Here is a 12,713-nt window from a genome sequence, read left to right as displayed (position 1 = left end):
GTTGACACAGGGACTATCGAAACACAAGGTCCTCCAGTGGCTGCAGCAGTCAACGGTGCTGCTGACACTGCATCAGCAACCCCTATAGGCAGCAGTGGCTCTAGTTGATCAGGATAGTACAGGCTTCTGCCCTGGCAACTTCAGTACATCTTGGTGATTCAGGATCTCCGCAGAGGGACTGTGCAAGCTTGGCATTCTCAGTTATACACCATAATTCAGGATGCAGCCTTACAGTTCCAAAGCCTCAATCTTATTTGAGTAGTGGTGAGAACACCAAAGGGATCTTGTGATTTTTATTTGCTTTGCGAAATTGAGAAGTGTTTACAAGACACACTGCTACAGAAATAAATACATAGATGGTGTTCAAGAGGTGAATATTTACCAGATGATTGCTTTTTTTTTTTTTTTTTATCCTCGGAGTATCTTTGTATTTGCTATTTTGGGTCTTTTCGGAACATGTTTTAAGGGTCAAGTGTTAAATTTGCAGAAACAACCTTTAATGAGTCAGGATAAAAACCATCTGGTGCAGGGATTCTTCAAATGGATGAACTTCAGGAGAGAGGGCGGGTAACTTCCCATCATCTTAAGATTCCCATCGGAGGCTTAGGGAAGCAGCTCAGAAATTGGGATGTACCTCTTTTCTATCTATTGCCCCTCTTACCTTTCTGCCCAGCCTTGCAAGGAAGCGAACGAGAAATACTGGAAAGAAGAATAGAGAGATGATAAGGGTTGGTTTTTTAGAAATCAGTTATTTATTTTTTTGGTCCTAGAGGCTGAGTGTGCAAAATGTAAGCTCCCAGATAAGGCAGGGAGAAGCGGCAGTGCCTTTTCAAGGGCTCCCGGGCCCTGGACAGCGCCTTGCGCGGGGATGTCTAAGGAAATAAAAGTGGCAGGTGGGCGGAAGGGTGAGGAAGCCACCTGGAGGGGGAGGGGCTGGGCCAGAGTCTAAGGCAGCTCTCCACCCTCCCCAAAGCAGCTCGCCTCGGTGACACTTCCTTGTGTCCCAGGAAGTGACGATCCGTCAGTGTAGACGTCGGGACTCCGGGGCTCAGCGCCCCGGGGGTGCTGCGGTGGGCGCCGGGCCCCCCCCAGGGCCGCCCGCTCCCGGCTCCCCGCTCCCCGCTCCCCGCTCCCCGCTCCCCGCTCCCCGCGGCGGCGGCGGGCTGCCCGGCCCGAGCATGTGCACCCCGCGGGGGCTGCGGGCGCCTCCGGGGCCGGGGGGCGGCTTTGCGCCGTGGGCCCGACTACTGGGGCGCCCCCGAGCCCGGGGCGACGCGCACCGAGAGGGGCCCGACAGCTCGGGCGCGGCGGCGGGGAGCACAGGGTCGGCCCGGGGACGGTCCCGAGGTGCGACGCCCCCGCCCTCGCCGCCGCGACGGACAAAGGGGCGGCCCCCGCCCGCGGACCCCACACACGAGCACAAACACAGCCCGCGGGGCCCCGGGCGGCCGAGCTCTCCCGGAGGCGGGGGCGCGGCGGGGCGGGCGGGGCGGGCGGAGCGGGCGGGCGGGCGGCGCGCGCGCGGGGAGGGCGGGGCGGCCCCGCATCCCTAATGAGGGAATGAATGGCGAGGCCCCTCGGCTGGCGCCCGCCCACCCGCCGCCGGCCGCCCAGTGCCTCGGGCCGCCGCGCGCCGCGCCCGCCGCTCCGCGCGCTGCCGGCTCGGGCCGCTCCTCCGGCGGCGGCGGGGAGGGCGGCGGGGAGCGCGGCGGGGAGCGCGCCGAGCAGCCGGGACGGGCGCGCCGGGAGCCCGGGCGCCGCCGCCGCTGGGCCCCGGGCGCGTGGCTGCGGCTCGGCCGGGCGGCGCCGCACACCTGCGGGGGGCGCGGGGCGGCGCCGCCGGGGCCGCGGCTCCCCGGGCGCGCCGGGCGGGCTCTTGCGGGGCGAGCTCCCCGCCCGCCCCTTCCCCGCCTCCCGCTCCCCCCGCCCCTCGGCGCCGCATCCCGCCCGCCCCGCCGCCCGGCCCGCGCCCGGCGGCCGCCCTCGCCCGGAGCCCGCCCTCGCTGCCGCCCGCGTCCCCCGCCGGCGCCGCCGCGGGAGGCGGCTCCCCCTCCCCTGCCTCCGCGGCCTCCGCCCGCCCGCCGCGGCCGCTTGTTGCACCGCCCCGCGGCCTGCGGGAGCCGCTCGGCCCGCGCCCCGCGCCCCCTTCCGCTCGCCGCGGGCCCCGCGCCCCGGCCCCGGCCCGGCCGGCGAGACCCCGGCCCGACCCCGCCGCCCGCTCAAGATGTCGGCGCGGACGCCATTGCCGACGGTGAACGAGCGGGACACGGAGAACGTGAGTAGCCGGGGCCGCCCCCCCCACCCCACCCCACCCCACCCCCCCCCCGGGGGGAGCGGCGGGGCCGAGCCGCGAGCCCCGAGCCGCGAGCCCCGAGCCCCGAGCCCCGAGCCCCGAGCCCCGAGCGCGCCGCGGCGCCGCCTGCACCTGGAGCCCCGCGCCCCGCGCAGCCCCCGCGGCGCATCCAGCCGCGTCCGCGCCGCCGGCCGCCCGCAGGGCGAGGGCGCGGGCATCCCGGCCCTGCCCCCGGCCCTGCCCCCGGCCCCCGGCCCCCGGCCCCCGGCGCTGCCCCGTGACTCTGCTCTTTGTCGCCCCGTGTCCCACTTCGGGTCGCGGGCCGCGCCGGGGGCAGGCGGCGGCGGCGGTGGCGGCGGAGCGCGCGGGGCCGAGGCGGTGCAGCCGAGCTCCGCGGGGGGCGGGGGCGGGGGGCGGGAGCGACGGTCCCCGGACGGCCTCGGCGGCCCGGGTCGCGGCGGAGACGCCCAGGAGCCCGCGGAGGCCGGCGCCTTCCCGTCCTCTGCCTCCAGCCCGCGCTGACAATTCAGGGCAGGTTTTACTTTAACCACCTCTCCTCCTCCTCCTCCTCCTCCTCCCCCCCCTCCGAGTGTCACACGGTGCATTTCTTTGAAGGGAGGCTTTTTCTGCATCTTTGATCAAATTGCCCTCCGGAGTTGTTTTATCTGGATGCAGATGCCCCTGGGGGCTTCAACTCCGAGGCCCGGATCGGTTGTATTCCCACCTTCTGAAAAGTGCAAGTGTGTGTGTGTGTGTGTGTGAGTGTGTGAGTTTCTTTGTAGAAAAGGTTTCCCCCCCCCCCCACCACCACCTTTTTTTTTTTTTTTTTTTTTTTTTTTTGACCCTCTTGACTTGTGCCTAGGGCCTTGGCTGATTTTCCGAGCGGTTTTAGAGGGAGCTGGAGGGAACCACGTTTGCAGGGCTGTCCAGAGCCGGCGGGTTGTGTGGTGGCTCCGACTCCAGCCCCTGGTGTAGCAGTGCCCGGCGCAGGGTTGGCAAAATAAGATCCCAAGTGCTCCTGCGTCCTTAGACAAAAGGTACGAGGGCGAAGATAGCAGCAGCTCACCTCTGAGGCGTCGGCGGCTGGAATAAACAGACTGTTTCATCTCGGGCGAGTAGGGGAACGCAGACACCCAATATAATTACGGGAAAGGGGGAAGAAATCCTAGTAAGAGACTATTGTTAGAAGAGCTGGGAAGGTATTTCAGAGCGTGCTTTTGTCCTCCCTGGTATCGTGCATGGAAAATGCACAGTGTGAGGCTGCTGCTGCCTGAGCGTGAATTACAACTTGGTCTTGCAGCCCAAACTGTTTTTTTTTTTTTTTTTCGTAAATACATCATGGATGCGTAATTTTGACGGAGAGGTTGAAGGTGGGTCAGGGGAAAAGATGAAAAATTTGGTGGCCGTTGATCTTAAAGTCGAGTTTTTGAAACAGAAGGTCTGCAACAGCAACTCTGAAAAGATCCCCCTCAGTGTGTCATTTCAGTGTGAAGGAAAAGTAACAGGGAGGATGACCTCTGTTTTTATTAGCAGAACGCTTGTGTTAACCTAGGAAGAGTGGAAAAATACATTGTTTTTATTTTCTTTCGGGGTTTTGAATAGTAGAGCTCTTCCCATACTTGCATGAATAAGGTACTTTTTAAGGATATGAGATACATGATAGGAATAGGCATCGAGGAATAGTACAAAATGCAGCATCACGTGTAAGACCCTCCCCCCCTCAAAAAAAAAAAAAAACCCGGTGGATTTTTAAGCTAAGCAATAACCCTGTGATAAATTTTGTTGTACCTGCCGAAAATAATTATGCCATAGAAACTCATTTGCTCTGGTTCTGAACGTGTTATTTCAAAGTCACTTTGATGGTCTTGTCCCCTGCCCTTGGGTTGTACGTGAACTGTATCTCCATGTAGCTTACTCTGTCCAGTTCTCATTTTCTCCTACTTGCCTGATACCTCCCAATTTGGGGAAGCATCTACTACACTGTGGCTGTTGGTTCATCAGTAAATATGCACCCAGCTTTGTTTTTGAGCTGGAAGGGACACAGAAGTATTATTTAAGATAAGGCCTCTCCCCTCAAGGAGCTCACGGGAAAAGTAAACATAATCCCAAACAAACAGTGTACAGTAGAAAACTGCATAAATAGGCCTAAGCTGGTTTGTAAGTGCCATAGGAGTTTATCAGAGGGACCACCAGGGATGGCCATTAAGTCATTGTTGGTGTCTCTCTCTATCCTCCGGTTAGCAGTAAATGTCATAATCCTTTCTGACTTACCCTCTCATCAGTGAGATAAAGAACACACCTGCTTGTTTGCCAGTATGTTAATGCAGTTGTATGGCATTCAAAACGTGCATTTGTTTGTGGTCGTTTTCAGTTCAAGTGACATTTTTAAAAATTGTTGGGAAAATTTATATTCATATGACCATAAAGACTTCCAGGTCCTTTGTAATATCAAGGACATAACTAAAAACGGTCTAACACTGCTAGAAATGTTTTGACTTAAACAGATATGGCACTCTACAGAACCATCTTTGTATTGTATTGTCATTTGCAGTTAATATGAAATTTTGTTTATGTGAATGTATTTGGATTTTGTATCCTTGGGAATGTATATACCTACCCCATATAGGTCGCTAATATATGTTGAGGATACATTAGGGCTTTCAAAAGAGGAGTGTTTAGCCCTGATCTCCTGTTACTACTGCGGTATGTAGTAGTAGCTTTTCTTTCAGAACATTCTGTGTGCACTTCTTCAGGAGTTATTAGATGAGGGATTTGTGTGTTGATAGGCCTGAATTGGCTAAGTCCCACAGAATAACCGATGATGATAATGCAATAAACACTTCATAGTCAAGTAGAAAAGACCTGACGTTACAGGTCACAGAATTAATTTATGCAAAATGTGTTTGATGTTAGATTGTAAAGAGTCCAGAGAAAGAATGGATGTTTGAATCTTTTTTTTCTTCTCTTAGAATATACTTGGATAGTTCTAGCATGAATGTGGATAATATATTACCATTACACTTAGGTACTTTTAAATGAAGCAAGATAAACTTGTTTTTCTGTGTTTTAGGAAAACTCTTGTTACGCCGATTTTTTTTCTGGATCCAAAATGCCCAGACCAGCTTTCTGTGGCAAAATTTTAATCAGTATGAAGAAAATTGATTTGACCCCTTCTTGGGATGCTTTGGTTAAATTTATTTAGAACCTTTTAATAATAAAACTGTTGAAGGTGATTCTTTCGATCTGAAACTACCTCTGATGACTATCACAAGTGCTAGTGGATTTACGGTGGCCATCAGTGCTGTGTCCTATGGGAATCGGTGTTCACGATGTGAAAGGCAGAAGAGAAGCGTGCCTTTGCCACTACCCTTGGGTTGCTCAGGACCCTGTGCGTGCCACACAGGTCACTGCGTACTTATCACACTGTGTTCTAATAGCTGACTTACTTTGTCCCGTTTATTTTGTATCCCCAGCACCCAGCACAGTGACTGGTAGTAATGTGTAACACATCAGTGCTGGAACATTCCCCTTTTGGATTTTTTTCATTTATCATCAAAATATCTTAGGGACACTGGGAAGGGTAAGCATTGCATGCTACAAGCAAAGGGAGAAGCCTTCAGAAGGTTAAGTGGTTATCATCTCTGACATCTTCCACTGTTGCTTCTTGGAGGTGCATTTTTTGGTTAGTTTTGGTTTTGTCTTAGGAATTTTATTTTTTTATTTATTTATTTTTTTAAGATTTTATTTATTCATGAGGGACACAGAGAGGCAGTGACATAGGCAGATGGAGATGCAGGTTCCCTGCGGGGAGCCTGATGTAGGAACTCGATCCCAGGACCCCCGGGATCGTGACCTGAGCCAAAGGCAGACAGACGCTCAACCACTGAGCCACCCAGGTGCCCCTGTCTTAGAAATTTTAAAAGAATATCCGAAATGGTACGAGGAAGAACAGGCTATGCTGTGCTCATCTCTGTTTTGAACCTGTGCCATTTTGTCCATCTGGAGTGCCCTGCTCTTTCCCCTTTATCCCCAACTCACAAATCCTTTATGGTGTGACTCATCTTTCTAAGAAAAATTCTGAGTTGGTTATAGCAAGTACTGCTGTCTGCTGGAGCTGAACATCTGTCTTTGTATGACCCGCACTACTGGTCTCCAAGGTGAGTGTGCAGGACAATCCATTATGAGAAAAACATCGCTACCTCCTGTTCCTCTCTGGCCAAAATGCTGTAATGAATTACTACTACTACTACTTTCTTCTTTCTTCTTCTTTTTAAGGCCCAGGTTGTTAAAATCAACCCTATGGTGGGAATTAAGATGGTGGAGGAGTAGGGGGACTCTAAGCTTGCCTCCTCCCCTTAAATAACAGCTAGAATTAGCCACATGGTTTTTAAATTATTATTTTTTAACCATTTCTTCCTCCTTCTCAGACTTTCTTTTGGAGGTTGTTTTCCCTTTGCCCAATGAACGCCTTGAAGTTCTTTTAGTAAAGGACTGTTAGTCATAAACTTTCTTTTTTAAATCTGAAATATATTTTGCCCTTATTATTCAATGATAGTTTTGCTCAGTCTCCAATTCTAAGTTGACAGCTATTTTCATTCATTGTTCCAAAGATAGTATTCTGTGGTCTGCTGATTTCCATGGTTTCTGTTCAGAAGTCATCTGCCATTAACTAGGTGATCTTTTCCATCTGTCTTTTTAAGATTCTGGTTTTTCTTTAGGTGTTGGACTTTCACTACAGTGTATTTAGGTTTTTGTTTTGGTTTGTTTGTTTGTTTTTTGAGAAAGGGAAGTAGAATAGGGAGGAGGGGCAGAGGGAGGGAGAGAGGGGCTTCACACAGGGCTTGGTCTCACAACCCTGAGATCATGACCTGAGCCAAAATCAAGTTAGACACTTAACCAGCTGAGTCACCCACATGGCCCTGTGATGGATTTCCTTTTTTCCTTCTTGCTTCTTATGTCTGTGATTTCCTGTCTGATTACTTCTAGATACTTATCAACTATTATCTTTTTGAAAATTACCTTGTTTCTGCTCTTTTAGAGGTTCATTTGAGGACTCTGATTCAATTCTGTTAGGCCATAACTCCTCCATGTGCCTTAACTTCTCAATCATTTTTCCCATGAGTTCATTGTCTGTCTGTACTACAAGCTGCATGATTTGTTTGATTTATAATCTGTGGATTTATCTCTTTCATCAGTTCTACAATCAGTCATTCTCTCTTTAAATATTAATTTCTTTCGGTTCTCTGATTAGATACGTTAAAATTTCTCATTCTACCCTACATATGTCTTAAACTCTCATTTCTTCCCCCATCTTATTGTTTCTCTGTACTACAATGTATAGTATAATCTGCAGTGCAGTTATGGTATGTAATGTTTAGATTTTATCTTTCAGTTGGCTAAATCTCTTCTGCTGTATTTAAATCACTATTAATTCCTCTGTCAAATTTGTGTTAAATTGTAGTAAAAAAAAAAAAAAACCCACCACATAGCATGAAATCTCTTTTTTTTTTTGAAAGATTTATTTATTTATTTATTTATTTATTTATTTATTTATTTATTGAGAGAAAGAGAGGGGGAGAGGGAGGGAGAGAGGGAGAGAGAGGCAGAAACACAGGCAGAGGAAGAAGCAGGCTCCATGCAGGAAGCCCGACATGGGACTGGATCCCAGGTCTCCAGGATCACACCCCGGGCTGCAGGCGGCGCTAAACCGCTGCACCACCAGGGCTGCCCTGCATGAAATCTCTCTTAATAAACTTCTAAGCATACAGTAGGTGTTGTTAACTGTAGGCATACAGCAGATCTCTAGAATCTCTAGAGCTTTTTCATCTTGCATGACTGAAACTTTATACCAGGGAATAGCATCTCCCCATTTTCCTTTCTCTCCGGCCCCTGGCAACCACAGTTCTACTCTCTGCTCTTATAAGTTTGCATTACATACCTCAGTTAAGTGGAATCATGTGGTTCAGTCTTTCTATGATGGGCTAATTTTACTTAGTGTAATATCCTTAGGGTTCATCCATAATAAAGCATGACACAATTTCTTTACTTTTTATGGCAGAAAAATTGTCCATTGAATGTATATAATACATTTCTTTATCCATTGATGTACATTTGGGATGTTTTCATGACTTAGCAATTGTGAATAATGCTGCAATGAACATGGGATTGCAAATATCTTCTTGAGGTACTGATTTCAATTCTCTTGAATAAATATCTGGAAGGTGATTATATACATAACTTATATGTTATGTGTTAGCTCTACTTTGAATTTTTTTGAGGAACCTCCATGTTGTTTTCCATAATGGCTGCACCATTTTACATTCAAACCAACAGTACCCAAGGGTTCCATTCTGTCCACATCCTTGTCAACATTTATTATTGTCTGTTTTGTTTTTTGATGTTGGCCATCCTTATACATGTGAAGGGATAGTCTCATTGTGATTTTGATTTGCATTTCTCTTGATGATTAGTGATGTCAAGCATCTTTTCATATACTTGTTGACCATTTATACATTTCCTTTGGAGAAATGTCTAATCAAGTCCTTTGTCCATTTTTAAAAATCCGAATTGTAAGAATTCCCTGCATATTTCAGATATTAACCCCTTTTCAGGTATATGGTATAAATGTTTTCTTCCATTCTGTAGGTTGTCTTTTCACTGTGAAGAATGTTTCCTTTGCTTTGCAGAAGCTTTTTAGTTTGATGTAGTCCCATCTGTCTATTTTTCTTTTTTGGTCTTGATTGCCTGTGTTTTTGGTGTTATATTCAGGACGTCATTGCCATGATCAATGTGATGAAGCTTTCCCCGTATGTTTTTTTAAAGAATTTTATAGTTTCAGGTGTTATGTTTAAGTCTTTAATGCATTTTTGAGTTAATTTTTGTGTATAAGCTAAAAGGTCCAATTTCATTCTTCTGCATGCAGAGATCTGGTTTTCCCAGCACCATTTATTGAAAAGACCATCCTTTCCTACTTTGTGTATTTTTGGTACTCTTATCAAAGATCATTTGACCATATATACAAAGATTTATTTCTGGGCTGTCCGTTCTATTCCACTGGTCTATATGCCTGTCTTTACACCAGTGCCATACTGTTTTTTGTATTGTAACATTGTAATATGCTTTGAAGTCATAAGTGTGAGGCCTTCATCTTTGTTCTTTCTCAAGATTGTTTTGGCTATTCAGGGTCCTTCTGGCTCCATGTGAATTTTAAGATTGTTTTTTCCTGTTTCAGTTAAATATGGAATTGGGGTTTTGTTAGAGATTATGTTGATCTGTAGATCTCTTTGGGTAGTATGGACATTTTATCAATATTACATCTTCCAAAACATAAACACAGGATGTCGTTCCATTTATATGTGTCTTCTTTAATTTCTTTTAGCAGTGTTTTGTAGTTTTCAGTGTACAAGTCTTTTGCTTCATCAGTTAAATTTATTCCTAAATATTTTACTCTTTTTGATGCGCTTATAAATGAAGATTGTTTTCTTTTCACATCATGTGTTGCTAGTGGATAGAAACACAACTGATTTTGTTTGCTGATTTTGTAGCCTGTACCTTTATTGAATTAATTTATAGTTCTAACAATTTTGGGGATTTTTTTGGTAGAAGTCATAGAGTTTTCTACATATAAGATCATGGTATGTGCAAACAGAGCTACTTTTACTTTTTCCCTTCCATAGTGTATGGCTTTTGTTTCTTTTTCTTGCCTACTTGCTCTGGCTAAGATTTTTAGCACTATGTTGAATGTAAAGCAAAAGGGGGCATCCTTGCCTTGTTTTTGATCAAAGAAGATAAGCTTTCAGTTTTCACCACTGAGTATGATGTTAGCTGTGGACTTTTCATATGTGGTATTGCTTATGTTTCTTCTATTCCTCATTTGTTGAGTTTCTTTTATGATAAAAGGATTGATGCATTGTCTGCATCAATGGAGATGAGCCTGTGTCATCATTTGTTCTGTTAATGAGGTGTGTTACCTATGATTACTGATTACCTTTGATTTACTGATTACCTATGTTGAACCATCCTTGTATCCTAGGGATAGATGCCCCTTGGTCATCATGTATGATCCTTTTAATGTGCCGTTAAATTTGGTTTGCTAATATTTCACTTAGGATTATTACATATATTCATCAATTTATTGCCTTGTGATTTTCTTTTAGTGTCTTTTTCTGGTTTTGGCATTAGAGTAATGCTGGCCTCATACAAACAGTTTCCCTCTCTTCATTTTTTGGAAAAGTCTTACAAGTGGTCAGTCATTTGGGGTTGATTCTATTTTAAGTGTTCATTAGAATTTATGAGAAAGCCATCCAGTCCTGGGCTTTTCTTTGTTGGAAAGTTTTTGATTACTGATTCTTTTTCTTCACTTTTTGGTCTGGTAGGTTGCATGTTCGTGGGAATTTCTCCATTTCTTCTAGGTTATCCAGTTTGTTGGCATATGATTATTTAAGGTAGTTTCTTGCTATCCTTTCTAGTTCTGTGACATCAGTTGTAATGTTTCCTCTTTTACCTATGATTTTAATTTGGTTCTTCTCTCTCTCTCTCTCTCTCTCTCTCTCTCTTTTAGTCTAGCAGGGATTTTTTCATTTTGTTGATATTTTCAAAAAAACTCTATTGACTTTTTTCTATTTTTCTATTCTCTACTTCATTTATTATTACTATAATCTGCTATAATTCCCTTCTGTTAATTTTAGGGTTAGATTTTTCTTTTTTGTAGTTTTTTTTAAAGATTTTATTTATTTATTCATGAGACACATACACACACACACACACACACACACACACACACACACACACAGAGGCAGAGACACATGCAGAGGGAGAAGCAGGCTCCCTGCAGGGAGCCTGACATGGGACTTGATCCCGGATCTCCAGCATCGTGCCCTGGGCTGAAGGCAGCGCTAAACTGCTAAACCGCTAAGCCACCCGGGCTGCCCTTTTTTTGTAGTTTTTTGAGGGGAATTTTGAGAGCGTTCCTTTTTTTTTTTTTTAATGTAGTTTTTTATTGCTATGAACTTCCCACTTAGTCCTACTTCTGCTGGATCCTGTAAGTTCTTGTGTATTGTTTTCTTTCTTTTCTCCAGAGAGTGTGTGTGTGTGTGTGTGTGTGTGTGTGTGTGTGTGTTATCGATGCTGAGGCTGAGGCTTTTACTCTGTACTACCACACAGGGTGTAGTGGCTCCTTCCCCTACTGCTTCTTAGTCTTCAAGTTTTCTTCCTGCTTGTTCAGCCTGAGGCGCATGGCACATGCCTTCTTGGGCCACACATCCAGGGGCTTGTACTTCTTACCCTTGTAGAATTTCCTGAGGTTCTCTTTTGGAGTCTGGCTGATGAAGGTGAGAACATGGGCAATGGATTTGCGAACAGGTTGGATCTTGGACAGTTTGGAAGCCATGTTGCCTGTTGCTTTGATGATGCACAAGTGGGACAGTTCCACCTTCAGATCTTCCACCTGTTTAAGCAACTCCTCCTTTATCATGCTGCAGAGGTTTTGAGTCTTGATTTTGGCCATTTCTGCACAATCTGCCACCACTGCCAACGGAAAGAGGAATGTATTGTTTGTATTTGTCTCAAGATATTTTCTAATTTGTTTTGATTTCTTCCTGACCCAGTGGTTATTGAAGAATATGTTGCTTAATTTTCACATATTTTCCAATTTTTTTCTGTTACTGGTTTCTAGTTGCATAAGATTAGTTTGGATAAGATACTGAATATGATCTCAGTATTACTAAGTTTGTAAGATTTTGTTTTGTGACCTGACAGGTGCTCTATTGTGGAGAATGTCTATATGCATTTGATAAAAATGTGTTCTTTTGCTCTTCAGTGAAATGTTCTAAATATGTCTATTAGGAACATTCAGTCTATAGTGTTGTTTAAGTCCTTGGTTCTCTTCTTGATACCTGTCTGGATGGTCTACCTATTATTGAAAATTAGGTAATGAAATTTCCTACTGTTACTGTGTTGCTGTCTATTTCTCTCTTCACTTCTGTCATTGTTTGCTTCATATATTTTAAGTGCTCTGATTTGGGTCTTTAAATTTCCTTCATTGTTATATCTTCCTGGACAGTTGACCCCTTTATCATTACATAATGCTCCTATTTGTTTTCTCCCTGTCCTGTAGTTTTTTTTTTTTTTTTTTGTCTTTCTTAACATCTCTTGCTGTCTTCCTGTGTGTGTGTTGATTTTTTTTTATAGTGACATGCTTTGATTTCTTTTTCATTTTCTTTTGTGTATCTTCTCTAGGTATTTTCTTTGTGCTAACTAATTTTACAATTATAGCATTCTGTTTTAAGCTGGTAGCATTTTACATAAAACATTTTACAATTATAACAATCTGTTTTAAGCTGATAGCAGCTTCAATCTCATACAGAGATTCTGCTTTTACTTCTTCCTCCCCCACACTTTGTATTGTTGTTGTCACAAGTTA

General features: G+C 45.8%; 2 protein-coding genes across 4 annotated transcripts in view; one reads left to right on the top strand and one right to left on the bottom strand.

Annotated features, from left to right (window-relative positions):
* The first annotated feature begins 2,096 nt into the window (after positions 1-2,096).
* Positions 2,097-12,713, top strand: part of MARK1 (microtubule affinity regulating kinase 1) — a 115,824-nt gene continuing 105,207 nt past the window's right edge. For all 3 annotated transcript variants that reach the window (XM_041721934.1, XM_041721932.1, XM_041721935.1), the window contains exon 1: positions 2,097-2,275. In XM_041721934.1, coding sequence (XP_041577868.1) covers positions 2,225-2,275 — 51 coding nt within the window. In that variant the 5' untranslated portion in view covers positions 2,097-2,224. The remainder of the gene's footprint in view (positions 2,276-12,713) is intronic.
* On the bottom strand, positions 11,475-11,798 carry LOC121471333 (60S ribosomal protein L35-like). The gene has a single exon (XM_041721936.1). It carries the CDS (start codon positions 11,796-11,798, stop codon positions 11,475-11,477), a length of 324 nt encoding a protein of 107 aa, XP_041577870.1.

The sequence above is a fragment of the Vulpes lagopus genome, chromosome 11, assembly GCF_018345385.1.
Source record: "Vulpes lagopus strain Blue_001 chromosome 11, ASM1834538v1, whole genome shotgun sequence".
NCBI lineage: Eukaryota > Metazoa > Chordata > Mammalia > Carnivora > Canidae > Vulpes > Vulpes lagopus.
The sequence above is the reverse complement of the archived record's forward strand: the minus strand, read 5'-3'. Positions and strand labels throughout refer to the sequence as shown.